General features: G+C 43.2%; 1 protein-coding gene across 1 annotated transcript in view; it reads left to right on the forward strand.

Moving 5' to 3' along the window:
* The window catches only part of LOC117348607 (cholesterol side-chain cleavage enzyme, mitochondrial), a 41,120-nt gene that overhangs the window by 17,023 nt on the left and 8,062 nt on the right, over nucleotides 1–16,035 (forward strand). Inside the window, exons 4-8 of the mRNA XM_033920921.1 lie at nucleotides 3,105–3,308; nucleotides 6,948–7,108; nucleotides 8,387–8,553; nucleotides 12,739–12,817; nucleotides 13,093–13,284. Coding sequence (XP_033776812.1) covers nucleotides 3,105–3,308; nucleotides 6,948–7,108; nucleotides 8,387–8,553; nucleotides 12,739–12,817; nucleotides 13,093–13,284 — 803 coding nt within the window. The remainder of the gene's footprint in view (nucleotides 1–3,104; nucleotides 3,309–6,947; nucleotides 7,109–8,386; nucleotides 8,554–12,738; nucleotides 12,818–13,092; nucleotides 13,285–16,035) is intronic.

Raw genomic sequence — 16,035 nt, forward strand, 5'->3', positions numbered from 1 at the left:
CATAACAATCACCACTTTACAAATTAACAAATAAAAATAAAACAAATAATGAGAAATACCATTTTATTGGACTAATCCCTGTAAGCTCGGTCCCCATCCCTGCAAACCACCTGATTCCATCCACACAAGCCTTGAATTGTTTATATTAAAGTATAAAAAGAAACAATATTCTGTATAATTGTCAATTTATAAATCAGCGTCTTCTCCCCACTCTCTCTTCCCCATTTCCCTTCAGCGTCCTCAGCCCAATCTCTCTCCACTTTCCTTCAGCGCACGCACACAAAAACAAGCAAGTAATTTTATATCATTTTCATTCTATTGATTCATAGAAATTAAAGTATAAATAATGCCAGTCACATAACAAAACATGATTTTACAAAAATAATTCCCTGCACAGTCAAGCCTGCAAGGATTATTAGATGTCTTTCAACAACTCCCCTCCCTCCCTCCCCCTTATCTTTGTGGCCAAGTCAAAATAATCTACCAACAATAAAATTTTAAAAACACAAAGCACACTGTACGCAGAGAAAATGTTAATTATTATTTATATTCCGCGGGTTTTCAAAGGTAAAGGCAGATGACTTTATGCAATGTCACCTCAGTAACAACTATACAAAAATATACCCCCTCTCTTTTTACTAAACCGCGATAGTGGTTTTTAGCGCAGGGAGCTGCGCTGAATGCCCCACGATGCTCTCGATGCTTATAGGCTCCCTGTGCTAAAAACCGCTATTGTGGTTTAGTTTGCTTAGTGCAAAATATAGACAGCATATATAAATTCTCAAAACAGACACATTTTGATCACTAAATTGAAAATAAAATCATTTTTCCTACCTTTGTTTGGTAATTTCATCAGTCAGTTGCACTTTATTCTTCTGACTGTGCATCCAATATTTCTTCCCTTCTTTCAGCCTCCTGTATGCTTCCTCTCCTCCAGACCTCATTCCCTCCCCCAACTTTTTCTTTGTTTCATCCTGCCCCTTCTTTCTTTCTTTCTCTCTCTCTCTCTCTCCATGCACCCTTTCTTTCTCTATGTCTGTCTTTCTCTCTCTCCGTGCCCCATTTCTTTCTTTCATCCTGCCCCCTTCTTTCTTTCTCTCTCCATGCCCTCTTTCTTGCTATTCCAAGCATTTGGCGGGAACCCACTGACCTCTCAAGCAACTGCTACTTATGCATGGTCGACCCTTCCAAATGTCAAACTAGCAAGCATGCATCTGCAATCACATATCCAGACTTTCCTTCATTCATCAACCTGGTACCACATTTCCCTGAGCTCCCTTTAGCCATTCCCAAGAAAGAGAGCAGCTGTCTTCAGAAGAAAGCATTGTCAAAGAGAGAGGGAGACATTGTAGATCCAGTTTACAATATTGGTGGTGCAGCTTATGAAAGAAACCCATACCATCCAAACCAAAAAGAACTCAACAAATTGATTAGAAATCTTGGTCTCTCCAAGTTCAATGCCAAGCTTTTGATGTCTAGGCTTAAGCAGTGGAACTTGGATGAAAGTGTATAAGTCACAGATCAGAGGAAGCATCACAAAGCTTTTTCCATCTTCTTTATCCATCTAGATGGGCTCTGCTTCTGCCACAATGTGACCAGTCTGTTTGAGGCAAATGGAATTACCTGTAACTTGAAAGAATGGCATCTCTTTATTGATAGCTCATCCAGGAGCATCAAAGCCATGCTATTCCATAATAACAAAAGCCCTTCTCTTCCACTGGCTTACTCAAAGAGGATTACAACAGCATCAAGATCTTACTAGGTGCCTTGAAGTATGGTGAATATGGCTGTGAAGTCATCAGAGACTTCAAAATGGTGGCACTCCTAAAGGGTCTCCAAGGAAGTTTTACCATGTTTCCTTGCTATCTTTGCCTTTGGGACAGCAGGGACACAAAAGCGCACTACCAAAGGTGATATTGGCCACAGAAAACCAAGTTTTCTATGGGGAGAAACAACCTCAAATGGGAACCACTGGTGGAACCCCGGAAGGTGCTGATACCACCACTGCACATCAAATTGTGCTTAATGAAACAATTTGTCAGAGCTCTAGATAAGGAATCAGCAACTTTCAAGAACCTGCAAGACATCTTCCCTAAACTGTCTGAGGAATAGGTCAAAGCTGGTGTCTTTATCGGACCACAGATATAGAAGATCCTGGAGGGCAAGGAATTTCCCAAGAAGCTAACTAGAAACAACTTTGTTGCAGTGGTTTGAGGAAAATATAAGGCTGAAAACTATATTGAGTTGGTTGAGAATCTGGTGAAGAATTGCAGTAAAATGGGTTGTAGGGATGTCTCTCAAAGTCCATATCCTTGATGCTCATCTTGAGACATTCAAGGAGAACATGGGAACATAGTGAGCGCTTTCACCAGGATATACTGTACTTCAAATACCGCTACCAAGGACAATATAACGAGAACAAGACAGGAGATTTCATCTGGGGACCGATTCGAGAAAGTGACTTATAATATAATCGAAAACCAAAGACAAAAACTGTCGAGTCGATGTTCTTGGTGAAACATTAAATGTTTATTAATGCATATAATAAAAACCCAATACGGGTCTTTGATCTCCCCTGCTTCCTTTTATCACTGACCATTCCGAGTAGCACCTCCTTTTCTAATGAATTTGCTCTCATCACAAAATACCTCTATGCTAAAAAGGGTGGTTCTTCCGAGAAAGATTACAATGAGCCAAGTTCACTTAGGGCTCTTTTTACGAAGGTGCGCTAGCAGTTTTAGCGCGCGCGTAACATGTGCTACATTGCCACGCACACTACACGCTAATGCCTCCATAGAGCTTTGTATTTTTCATGTAGCACGGGTTAGCGCGCGCTAAAACCGCTAGCCCACCTTAGTAAAAGGAACCCTTAGAATGGAGCAAAGAGAATACACTTCCAATAGCAGATTAAAATGCATTTTAAATGTATAAACATATTCTATTTAATTCCCAAACTGGTCTTCTGGGTGTTTTTTTTTATAGCTATTTACCAGTTGTTTTATGAATAGAAAGCAGATTAATGATGATTACAATGGATGTTTATAAAAAAAATAATTGTAAAATATATTCCTTTTTCTATCTGGTTGATTTTCTGCATCTTACAGCGATTTGTAATGTGCTGTATGGTGAGCGATTGGGACTCCTGAAGGATAATATTGATCAGGACTCGCAGAAATTCATCAATGCTATTACCACTATGTTCCATTGTACCAAAATAATGATCTACGTCTCTCCGGGACTTCTACGTAGGATCAATGCAAAGGTCTGGAGAGACCACACAGAGGCATGGGATGTGATCTTTTCACAAGGTGAGAGATTCGGAACATAATCTTTTTTTCTTTTATATTTATTAAGTTTTTCAAACATTGAGAAAGAAATTGACAAATAAAGAAGCTTCATTAAAAGAAATTAAATATCACAATATTATATTACATTTATTTCTTATATTCTACTACTAGCTTTAAAGTTCTTACAGAGCCAGGCATATCCCAAGAACTACAATTTGTTAAATATCACTTTAATATTTGGCAGTACATATTTGTGATGGAAAAGTTTGGTTTCCTAAAAACTAATTACTCAATATTTAGCCCACGGTGGTAAGTGTCATCTGAGCCATTCAACACTGGGGCATAGAATATCCAAAGCTCAGTGGTCACCAGGAAGTTAACTGGGCACTGGCTGATATTCAGACCAGGGCCTGGTTAACTTTAGCATGTAAAGTTAGGACAACTGGTTAGCACCTTGAAAAAAATATAAACAGGATGGAGTCGGTCCAGAGGAAGACAGCTAAACAACAACAACAATTTATTATTTTTATAACACTATGAGGCACACGCAGTGCTGTACATTGGGCATGCAACTAAAATGTTTGGTTGTCTTCGTCATAAGGTATATAGGGTCAGACATAAAGATTTCAATATCTTTACTTTGGAGGAAAGACAGGAGAGGGAGATATGACAGAGATGTTTAAATACCTACAGTATGTGGCTTAAAGAGGCATGAGGCCATTCTCTTTCAGTTGAAAGGAAACGCCAGTGTGAGAGGGCATGGGATGAAGTTAAGAGGTGCAGGTGTAATCTAAGGAAACACTTTTGTTTTTTAGAGAAAGTATGGTAGATGAATGGAATAGTCTCCTGGTATAGTCTCCTGGAATTGTCTCCTGGTAGTCTCTCTTGTTTACTATCCCAGAAGACGTGGTAGAGACAGAGACTGTCTGATTTCAAGAAAGCCTGAGATAGGCACGTGAGATCCATCTCCTGGTAGAGGTGATGGAGACAAAGACTGTGTCTGAATTCAAGAATGCATGGGTCAGGCCGTGGGATCACTTATGCAGAGGTGGAGATAGTAGATGCTGTGGATAGGTAGACTAAGTGGCATAGTGAGGGGGCGAAGAGGGTGCGGACCACCCCCAGGTGCTGTCTTGGTAGGAGTGCCAGCACCTCTCCTCATCTCTGCCTATTCCACTCCTTCCCCACTGCCACGCACACCTTCAATTCCTCCCCCCCCCACACACACACACACTGTACCTCAAGCTCTTCAGGGCACTACCGGCAGCTCTAACCTTCTCCTCGCGCCAGCCTTAGTGCTCCCCTCTGACATCACTTCCGGGTCCTGCGACTAGGAAGTGATGTCAGAAGGAGAACCCAGCGCGGGCAGCAAGTTAGAGATACTGCTCGCGCTGGGGAAACTAAACAGGTACGGGGAAGGGAAGGGGAGCGCATGTAGCAGGGAGGGGTGGGGATGGAGCTGGGGGACAGAGAAGAGGGCAAGGGGGGGCATCAATGCCCCTGGTGCCTCTCACCCTCACTATTCGACTGGGCAGACTGGATGGGCCATTTGGCTTTTATCTGCCATCATGTTTTCATGTTTCATGTTTCATGCTCATGCTGGGTCCAGGTACAAAATGGCAGTCAGGTCCTCTAGGTGTAGCCTCATGGTATGAGAACCATCTCATGGTTTCAACCCTCCATATCAGGGCAAATTACAGAAACAATTGAAAATTACCCTTATATGGAAGATTGACCCTCTAGTGGTAGTACTGTGAGACTGCCACTAGAGGTTATGGTTATCATTCTGCAGCTGTAGCTGGAATAGGTACGACTGATTTAGTTCACTCCTGCCCAGTCTTTCCCTTAGACCATGGGGTTTTCAAATGTAGTTCTCCAGAGTGGACAATACGCTGAAACCTTCTGCCCAATGTGCGGTAGTAACCAAGAAAGCAAACAAGATGCTAGGAATTATTAGAAAAGAAACATAGAAACACGGTGACAGATAAAGGCCAAATGGCACATCCAATCTGCCCATCCAAAGCAACCATGATCTCTTCTGCTCTTTCTAAGAGATCCCACGTACCTATCCCAGGAGGGAATAATTTTTCAATCAGTTAAGCTCTGGAATACGTTGCCAGAGGATATGGTAAGAGCGGTTAATGTAGCTGGTTTTAAAAAAAAGATTTGGACAAGTTTCTGGAGGAAAAGTCCATAGGCTGGTGTTGAGACAGACATGGGAGAAACCATAGACTGCTGCTACTATTTGGGATTTTACCAGGTACTTGTGATTTGGATTGGCCTCCTTGAAGATGGGATTCCGAGCTAAATGGGCCATTAGTCTGACTCTAAGGCTATTCCTATGTTCTTATGTGAGTTTATTATAGGACAGTCAAGCCATTGTGACATCGCTGATGAGGTTGGCTATTAGGAATTGGTGGAATAAGGCATTATGACATCACAATCTCAGCTCTAGAATGCTGCTACTATTTGGATTTTTGATAGGTACTTGTGACTTGGATTGGCCTCCATGAAAAAAGGATATTGAACTAAATGGGCCATTAGTCTGACTCTGTAAGGCTATTCTTATGTTAACCAGTGTGGTTTTCAGGATTTCCACAATAAATATGTATGAGATCTACATATTTGTGTTCACTGCTCCCATTGCATGCAAATAGATCTCATACATATTCATTATGAAAATCCTGAAAATCAGACTGGGTGGCAGATCTTGAAGTCTGGATTTGAGAATCCTTGCCCTAGACCAATGTTTCTCAATTCAGTCCTGGAGTACCCCCTTGCCAGTCAGGTTTTCAAGATATCCACAATGAATATGCATGAAAGACATTTGCATATAATGGAGACAGTGTATGCAAATCAAGTTTGTGCAAATTCAATGTGGATATCCTGAAAACCTGACTGGCAAGGGGGTACTTTAGGACTGAGTTGAGAAACACTGCCCTAGACCACTAGGAGGAGGGACTTGCTGGGGAGTAGGAGGGGTTATCTCTTGGGATGGTTGGAGAGGGTAGCTGATTCATGTTAGGAGGGGGTTGGGAGGAGGATTGATCTTGATGGAGGTTCAGTAGGGGCCTGGCTCAGGTTGGAGGGGTATTTGAGGGGGGGATTGATCTTGTTGGGGGGGAGCCAGGAGGAGGCCTGGTTTATGTTAGGGGGGATTAAGGAGAATTTATTTTAGCGAGATTCCGTTTGGTATATTAGGTGGTGTCTTTGGGATTCCATCCGTCCGGGGTGTAGAAGTGGGTCTTCAAGGAGCTGGGTTTGTAAAGAGGAAGGTTTTCACGGCTTTTCTGAAGTTCCAAAGACTGTCTAGTGATCTGATGGAAGGGGGGGGGATGACGTGCCACATTCTAGATATGTAGTGAGAGTATGAGCATCTTCGGGGTGTCACAAATGTGAATGAACGGCCTGTATTTGAATTTTAAACACACGGAAGACTTCATTTTCTGGCGTCAGCCTGTACCTTTCCCAAACAACGGAAAACCAATACAGAAACATAAAAACTGGTTAAGTCATTTCTCTGCTGCTAGTCTTGGGGATATTTCTTCCATTACAGATTTCAATAATAGAACAATGTTTAGTTGGTAGTAGCTCTCTTCCATTCCTTTCTTCCCTTCCTCCCAAAACAGGTCTATGAATTGTTTTTACCTTTCTTTCTAGCGGACAAATGCATACAAAATATCTACAGGGATCTGAGACTGAACCGCAAGACAACTACAGAATATACTGGTATCCTATCCAGCCTCTTACTGCAAGCCAAGTTGCCACTAGAAGACTTAAAAGCCAGTGTGACTGAATTAATGACTGGAGGTGTGGATACGGTAAGGATATGCAGAAATGAACTTTGAACATCAAGTTGTAGAGGGCATGTTTTGAAATCTGGGTGGGGCTTGCAGGCCTAGGAGTACTTTATTGGAGACAGGATGCTGGGCTTGATGGATCTTTGGTCTGACCCAACATGCACATCTTAGGTTTTTAAACATTCAAGCTTGCTGGGCGTCCGCATGTCAGAATGCCTTTTCTTTTTTGTCCCTGTCATTGTGGAACGCCCTTCCTCTGGCGTTACACTCCGAATAATCTTATAAAATGTTTATAACTAATCTTAAAACTCACTTTTCAAAATTAGCATTTGATACGCTCTGGATCAGAGCTGTCCAAGTCCGGTCCTCGAGATCTACTGGCAGGCCAGGTTTTCAGGAAATCCACAATGAATATGCATGAGAGAAATTTGCCTTCTTGGTATGCAAATCTCTCTCATGCATGTTCATTGTGGATATCCTGAAAACCTGGCCTGCCAGTAGATCTTGAGGACCGGACTTGGGCAGCCCTGCTCTGGAAGATGGTAGTCTAGAGCAGGGGTAGGCAGTTCCGGTCCTCGAGAGCCATAGGCGAGAGGGAGAATTAGAAGGGCTTGAGCATGTGCAGATGCATGCTCAAAGCCGGCAGAGGCAGGAAGAAGATCTTCAAGTGGCACCGGCACGTCCTGTGGGCTGCGTGCCGGTGCCAGACGGGGGGGGGGGGGGGTACCTGTTCTCATTGGGGGGGGGGCTGATTCGAGTGAGGGGGAGGGGGGGGCGATGCTGGTTCTCGGGGTGGGTGCTCACAAATTGAGTCAACACTCGGTTTGCGAGACAAGTTTTGCGAGAATGTTTTGATCGTCTTGCAAAACACTCGCAAGCCGGGTTACTCGCAAACCGAGGTTTGACTGTAATTCAATCCAATTCAAGGTTTATGATTTCCATCACTGACCAAATTACCTCCACCTCCTTATTTGTGTGAACCAATTTCTACTGTATCATAAGTTAATTATTTTTTACTTTATCTTTTTATACACAGCAAAACATCACTTATCTTAAAGTGTGCAGACAAGCCCGACGGGGACCCGTTTTGCCGCTAAACTTGGCTTTTTTGAGGGTTCTCAAGACACTTTATTTTGATATCCCGCCTCACTTAGCAGAAATAAACAGCCCTAAGTGAAGCAGGATATCAAAATAAAGTGTCCTGAGAGCCCTTGAAAAAGCTCTGGCTCTATCCTATAAAAGAAAGATGTAATGTAATTAATCCAGCCTTCCAGCGTAGCATTTATGTTCTTTTTACAGACTTCCATAACTCTTCTCTGGACCATGTACGAACTTGCTCGTCGTCCAGAGCTGCAGAGCAAAATCCGGGAAGAGGTAATTGCATCAAAAGAGGCAAATCAAGGAGACGTAGGCAAGATGCTAAAATCAGTTCCCCTGGTCAAAGCTGCTGTTAAAGAATCTCTGAGGTAAACAGGGCCTTTGAAAATCTGTTTCAGCTCCTCAGAGTTTTGAAGTCATGTGAGCATTTCTTTTTTTTTTGTAAATCTTTATTAGTTTTCAATTATTAACAGTGCAATACAGTGAATTTAAACATAAACGAATCAAACAAAAGCACTTTAAATATACAAATATTTCAACAACAAACATTTTCACCCCCCTCTTCCCCTTAACTAATGAAAATAAAACCACGTGTATAATTTCATAGCTTTAGCTTGTGTGTGGTAATTGAGGCCCTCTTTTACAAAGGCACGCTAAGCGTTTTAGCGCGGATATAGTGCACGCTAAATCAACACATGCGCTAACCACTAACGTGTCCATAGGATAACATGCACGCATTAGCGTTTAACGTGCGCTAAAAAGCTTAGCGCACCTTTGTAAAAGGGGGGGGGGGGGAGATTTTCCAGCACTATAAAACAGGTTTGCTTACCCTGAATGTGCTTCTTTTCCACAAGCTGGATGTAGATGATTTAAGGCTAGATTTAATAGTGTGCTAGGCCAGCAGTTCCAAAGTCGGTCCCTTGCCAGTCAGGATATCCACAATGAATATGAACGACACAGATTTGTGTAGAATGGAGGCAGGGCATGCAAATCAAGTTCATGCATATTCATTGTGGATATCCTGAAAACCTGATTGGCAAGGGAGTACTCCAAGACCGACTTGGGAACCTATTTGCTAATATTGTGTGTTAAAAGGGTTAACATATGCTAATATGATGGCACCGTTTAGTACATCTATTTAAATAAAACATCATTTCATGGTGGAGTAGCCTAATGTTACTGATACATAAAATCATAGCTTCCGGTCTACCTGATTTCATCAACAGGTTATTAATCCCCCACACCCCCCATCGCACATTACGTTCTTCTTATCAAAACCTGTTATCCATTCCCTCTTTAAGACACATTGGCACCATGCGTACTAATATCTTTGCTGTTACGGCCCCTATGGTCTGGAACTCAGCACCAAATTATATAAGAGAAAGTTCATCACTTGATAAATTTAAAAGTAGCTTGAAAGGCCTTTCTTTTTAAAGACGCATTTGGAGTATAATAGTCCTTTTAAGGACTGTAATGGAACTTCGCTCCTTGCTTTTCTTATTCATCTTAATCTTTTCTACAAAGTGCTAGATTATTTATTTTTTGTTCCCTCCCTTTTGTTTTGATCCTTCTCCCTCTCTTTTTCATTACACAAATGTATTTCTACCCTTTTTCATTTTGTTTCGGTAAGTTAAAGTTCGTCTATGTGTTTGACTGTCTCTCACACCAAGCAGCATCATGGGGTAAAGACCTAGAACAATTACTTTCGCCCTCTACTTATGAGGAATTTAGGAAACCTGTTCCTAAAACATCTTGACAACTGATCCACTTATCTCTTTCCTCTCAATAGCGACCTACTGTCCTTTTGATCACTTTTCTCCTCAACAATGAATTTCCTGTCTAATTACTTCTCTTTCTTCTTCCCCTCTTGAAGTCAGTCAATTTGTACCTTTGCTTAATCTTTTGTAAACCGCATAGAACTTAACGATATTGCGGTATATAAGCTGTTATTATTATTATTATTTTAATAATTATAATTTGTTTTTAACGTATGCCTTTCTACTCTTTGTTTTTATATATTATGTAAAACCGCTTTGAATTTTAATAAGGCGGTATATCAAATTTTTAAATAAACCTGAAACCTGATTGAGAACAAGTCCCACTGCAGCTCCTTGTGACTCTTGCCAAGTCACATAACCCTCCATTGCCCCAGGCACAAAATGAGTAGGCGAGCACAGGTTTTACCATGCATTAAAGGGCAAATTCTATAAGAAGCGCCCAAAAGTTAGGCACCTAATTAGGCACTGTTCAGCGCAATTCAAGTAAAATTGGGGGTGTCAGGTCAAAAGCACGCCGGGACAAAGGCGCGCCCAGACAATTGAGCGCAGTGCGCGCCGCCACGCCGCTCTAAATTACTGTTTTTAGCGCTCCAATGGGGGGGGGGGGCGTGGGGGGAACCCCCCCACTTTACTTAATAGACATCACGCCGCGTTGTGGGGGCGTTGTGGGGGGGTGTGGGGGGTTGTAACCCCCCACATTTTACTGAAAACTTCACTTTTTCCCTGTTTTTAGGGAAAAAGTTCAGTTTACGGTAAAATGTGGAGGGTTACAACCCCCCAAACCCCCCATAACGCCGGCGCGATGTCTATTAAGTAAACTGGGGGGGTTTCCCCAACAAAACCCCCCGTCGGAGCCCCTAAAAACTGTAATTTAGAGCGGCGCGGCGGCGCGCGCTTTTGTCTTTCGCGTCGTTGTCTATGAACCAAAATTGGGTGCTGTTTACTGAGTCACGCTGAGCGGCACCTATTTTGGAGGCGCCCGAGAAATAGGCCAGCTCTAGGCACAACTATAGGTTAGGCGCCTGGCTGAGCGCTTAAGCACGCTTAAGAGCAGCGATTCTGCAACAAGGCGCTTAACGTGTAGCCACGCCCACGCCTAACGTGCAGAGCGCCTATTTTTTTGAAGGCCGCCTAACTTTTTAGAGGCGCCTTGTTGCAGAATTGCTCTTTCTTGATAGGCGCCTAAGTTTCAATTATTGCTGGTTAAAAAAGCTTAATTGAGCTTGTTACTCGGTTTAGATAGGCGCCTATCTAGATGGGCGCCTCCGAAATAGGTGCCTAACATTAGGCGCCGGTTACCAAATTTTTGGCCTAAATGTTAGCATGGATCCACACAAACCTCTAATGCACCTAAAAAAAACAAGCCGGGGTAGAGCAGAGGCATGATTATAAACTAACTAGTTGTTTAGCCCGTTACATTAACGGGTGCTAGCAGCCCTTCTCCCTTACTTTTACCTCCTCCCTGTCCAGCAGCACCCCCACCCATTCCCTGCTCCCCCTATATAGCAGTAGCCCTTCTCCTTTTATCTCCCCCTGTTCAGCATCACCCCATTTCCAGCTCCCCATATCCAGCAGTAGCTCTTCTCCTTTGCAGGAGCCCTTCTCCCTTCCTTTTACCTCCCCCCCCCCATCTAGCAGCACCTCTTCCCTGCTTCCCCTATCCAGCAGTAGGCCTCCCTTCCTGTTACCTCCCCCCCTGTCCAGAATCACCTCTTCCTCCTGTACTGCAGCACCCCCTTACCTGCTCCCCCTGTCCAGTCCGGTGATCTCCAGCCATCAGGCTGGCTCCTGCAGGGAGTCTAGTTCCTGTCCGGTCCCCGCCAGGCGTGCGAGCCTGCTCCGCCCCCCTCCCGACCTGCCGGGAGTATTTGAATTAGACCCGACGGTTCCTGTTGAGGGAAGCACTCCTCACCGGACTCAGCGGTGAACTCCAGCCATCGGGCCGACATCCACCTTGTTTTTTGGTTTTTTTTTAGTTGAAAGACGCGGCGGTGGCTCCTCTCATGATCCCCGCCTGCGTCGGAAGTCCGACACAGGCGGGGATCGTGAGAGTAGCCACCGCCGCGTCTTTCAAAGAATCGTAAGCTGCGCATGCGCACTTCCTATGTGTCGCTACAGCTCACGGAAAACCGGCGCACACTTAGGAAGTGCGCATGCGCGGCTTACCATTTTATTATATTAGATAGCTAATTGTCTCGCATCTTGGAAATTACTACTGATAACAGTGCCAAAGATTGGCACTTAAAAACTTATACTTGGCTATGATTTGACTTAATTGCAGTAGATGGAGCAGGATGGACTGGAAGGCATCGCATGAGTATGGTGCAGCTGGTCTGGGAGTAGGATGGTAAACTGTGGTGATGAATTGAGGGGATTTCAGATACGTTTCTATCTTGTCCTTTCACGGAAGGTTAGACCATCCTGGATTTGGATTTTATGCAACAGGCATAAAAATGGGTACTTTTCTGAAGTTCTTGTAGATGGTAGTCCTGCTGTAAAATCTTCCCCTATGTGGTCGTGTCCAAGAAAAATGCAAATGTAAGACCCTTCTTTTTTTTTTTTCAATTTTTATTGCGGCTGTTCAAGAAATGCACTAAAAATACATAAAAGCATGTTTAAGGGATTAACGAATTCTCATGAAAAAGAAACAATAAATATGCTTCTATTGTAATATGCAGTAGTATCTAATTATTTTTTTTAATGAACATCTATCATTCTCTGTGATACAAATAGAATATAATATAAAGTCTTATTTCTTGTCATCACTTGTCTAAGACTTCATCCAGTGGCTGTGAGTGTTCAAAGATATACCAGACAGGACACAGTGCTCCGAAACTACTTCATCCCATCAGGGGTAAGAATCAGCTGTGAATATAAATACGAATAGTGCCAGCAAAATATGTTTTATAAATAGAGAGGTTTTGCATGCAAATCACTTTCTTGGGTCATTTATCACAGACTAAAAGGCATGCAATGGAAGTAGTAAGCAGCAAAAGTATTTTTCCCCCCCTAGTAACTGTCTTTGTACAGATTACATCTGTATACCATTCTTTGCTCAACATTGGTAATCAACTTACCTTATTGGTAAGGTAATCGCTTACCTTATTGTTCATTTTTCTGCCTCTTCAGACACTTGTTCAGGTTGGATTGTACGCAATGGCTCGAGATCCAAGTATCTTTGCCAAGCCTGAGAAATACCGCCCAGAGAGATGGCTGGAAAAGGAGAACAACCACTTCAAAAAACTGGGCTTTGGCTTTGGGATTCGCCAATGTCTTGGCCGCAGAATTGCAGAAATGGAGATGCAGCTCTTCTTGATACATGTAAGTCTACTCCCTGCTCCATCGGAAAAACAGCCTTGCATTAATTTTGTGGTAGGCTGACATTACTGGTAACAAATGCAGTAGTTTATGACTTGAAGACAAAGTCTTCCAGTTGAATTAAGTCTAATACTAAAGTTGCAGTTCTTTTTCATGGCGAGGGTAATGTGACATATTATAACAGGGTTCGGTAAAATAGTTCAATATATTTTTAGCTTTACCATTTCAGAACATTGTCTCTTTATATCTACCTTAAGACTGGTGATGGCTCCATGACTAGGCATTTGCACAGAGTAGTGTGATGCAAGAGGGAAACAAGAAGGAAAAGTTTGACGTTTTTTCTACTAGGGTCAGTGTCAGTTGCATCAACAGAGTCCTGTGGGTTCTGGGGAAGATTAGACAATTACATTTAACATAGATGCTGTAAGGAATTAGAAGTTTGTCCAGCAGACTGCCAAGGCAGTTAGGTAAGTTAAGTGGCCTCAGAAGCCAAGGCCTCCAAAGAACATTGGGTCCTAGAGGAAGGGGAGTTGGTAGCTCACCAGAACATACTGTTTCTTCTCTCTCTGTATATAACCGATGCTGTGTAGGGCGCTGGGGGGGCACTATCGTGCCAAAATACCATCTTTTGAAGACGATATTAAAGAAATGGCTTTTCTAAGCAATCCGATATCACATGTAATCCAGTCCCGTACAATAGCAACTACCGTGCCAAAGGATATCAGATTATCCTCTTGAGCAACATAGCTCTGAAAGGGTTACTTCCTCATATCTCCTACAGGCACTTTTCTTTCTATTATTATTATATTTTTCATTTCCTTTCATATATATTTCAATAAATATTTCTTACTTATCAGTTTTTTGTATATAAATAATTTACTTAACTTTCAGCCATTGCTAGAAAACCCCTCAGCCATGGCTAGCAATGGCTGAAAGTTAAGTTAAGTAAATTATTTATATACAAAAAACTGATAAGTAAGAAATATTTATTGAAATATATATGAAAGGAAATGAAAAATATAATAATAACTAGTTTTTTAGCCCGTTACATTAACGGGTGCTAGAATAGATGTGTAGACTTAGGCATTTCTTTCTATATGTCTGTCTTTCTTTCTTTCTCTCTCCGTGCCCCCTTTCTTTCTTTCTGTCTCTCTCACTGGCCCCGTCTGTCTGTCTTTCTTTCTGTCTCTCCCACCTGTCCAGCAGCACCCCTTCTCTGCTCCCCCTGTCTAGTAGTAGTCCTTCTCCCTGCATATGGCTCAGTGTGTGAGAGGCTGGGGGCAGGGTCGTGTCCCTTTTTTTTGTCTTCACAAATGTGGAAACCTTAAGTCAACCCTTTTTTCAACATCTCCCAAGTCTGCTGCTGCTCACCTGAAAAAGAAAAAATAAAGGCGGGCCCCTCAAACGCTGACGGTCTTCCAGTACCCTGCCTGCCCCGCCCCCTCTGATGTGTCCGTTCACCGAATGGCCCTGAAAGTGCGGAAACAATGGCAGTGACAGAGGGGGGAGGCAAAACGCCCTGGAAGAGGGGGAGAACCGAGAGCGCCGGGGGCGGGGTACGGTTAAGGGGGCAGACACTACCGTTATGCAGGAGAGGGGAGACAGCTGTTGAAGGCAAGACAGGTTGAACTATTTTTAGAGCCGGCCTAACACAGGAAACCTTTTCCAGCTTGTGGGCCCGATTCAAAAGGGCTTCAAGAGCCCCATGCTGCAATCAACGGCAGCTTGTGCGCCGATGGGGAGAGAGACCGCTTGCGCTCCGCATCCTTCTTCGCTCCACCCGCCCGGAGGAGGGGTTTGGAAGGCAGAGGCGGCAGGGACCAATTGCAGCACCGCTTCCGCTGGCTGCACATCAGGGCTATTCTGGGCAGAGGCAGGAGGGCTGAAAATGTGACTCTGGGAAATTTCGGGGCTGGCAATTAGCGGCCGGTTGCTGTCGGGGCCGCAGAAGCACTGTGAACTTCTGCTGCGGCCGGGGTACAGCAGGTAAGATGAAAGGTGTGTATGTCTTTCAACAGGGAGCAGGACAGACCGTAAGCCACGCATGCGCACTTCCTATGTGTCGCTACAGCTCACGAAAAACCGGTGCACACATAGGAAGTGCGCATGCGCGGCCTAGCGTTTTATTATATTAGATAGAAAGAAAAGTGCCTATTGGAGATATGAGGAAGTAACCCTTTCAGAGCTATGTTGCTCAAGAGGGTAATCTGATATCCTATGGCATGGTAGCTGCTATTGTACGGGACCGGATTACATGTGATATCGGATAGATTAAAAGATAATTGAGAGTGTATAAGGATGGCGCAAATATTTTCTAAGCAATGGCATTAAAGATCTACTGCATTTTTCCACAAAAGTTGGGCTGTTAATCTTTATGCCATGGCTGAATTCCAACACAGGTTTGGAAATATAGTTTTGCCAGAATTTCCTTTGGAGAAGGACAAGTAACATTTATTTAGCTAGTTAGTTTCATAGCCTGTAATAAACCTTTTCTTTATTCCATTGTATACATCCCTTATTAGATTACAAAACACTTTAGATAATATTTATTTCTTATTTTACTTTCTTATTTATATACCACTTATAGCCTACATTCAGGTACTCCAGCATTTTCCCCTATCTATCCTGGTGATCTCATACTCTTATCTAATGCACCTGGGCAATGGGTTATTCGTGACTTGCCCAGGTCACAAGGAACAGTATGGGATTTGAACCCAAAACCTCAGGGTGCTGAGGCTGTAGCTCTAACTACTG

This window comes from Geotrypetes seraphini, chromosome 14 (genome assembly GCF_902459505.1).
Source record: "Geotrypetes seraphini chromosome 14, aGeoSer1.1, whole genome shotgun sequence".
In the NCBI taxonomy this organism is placed as follows: domain Eukaryota; kingdom Metazoa; phylum Chordata; class Amphibia; order Gymnophiona; family Dermophiidae; genus Geotrypetes; species Geotrypetes seraphini.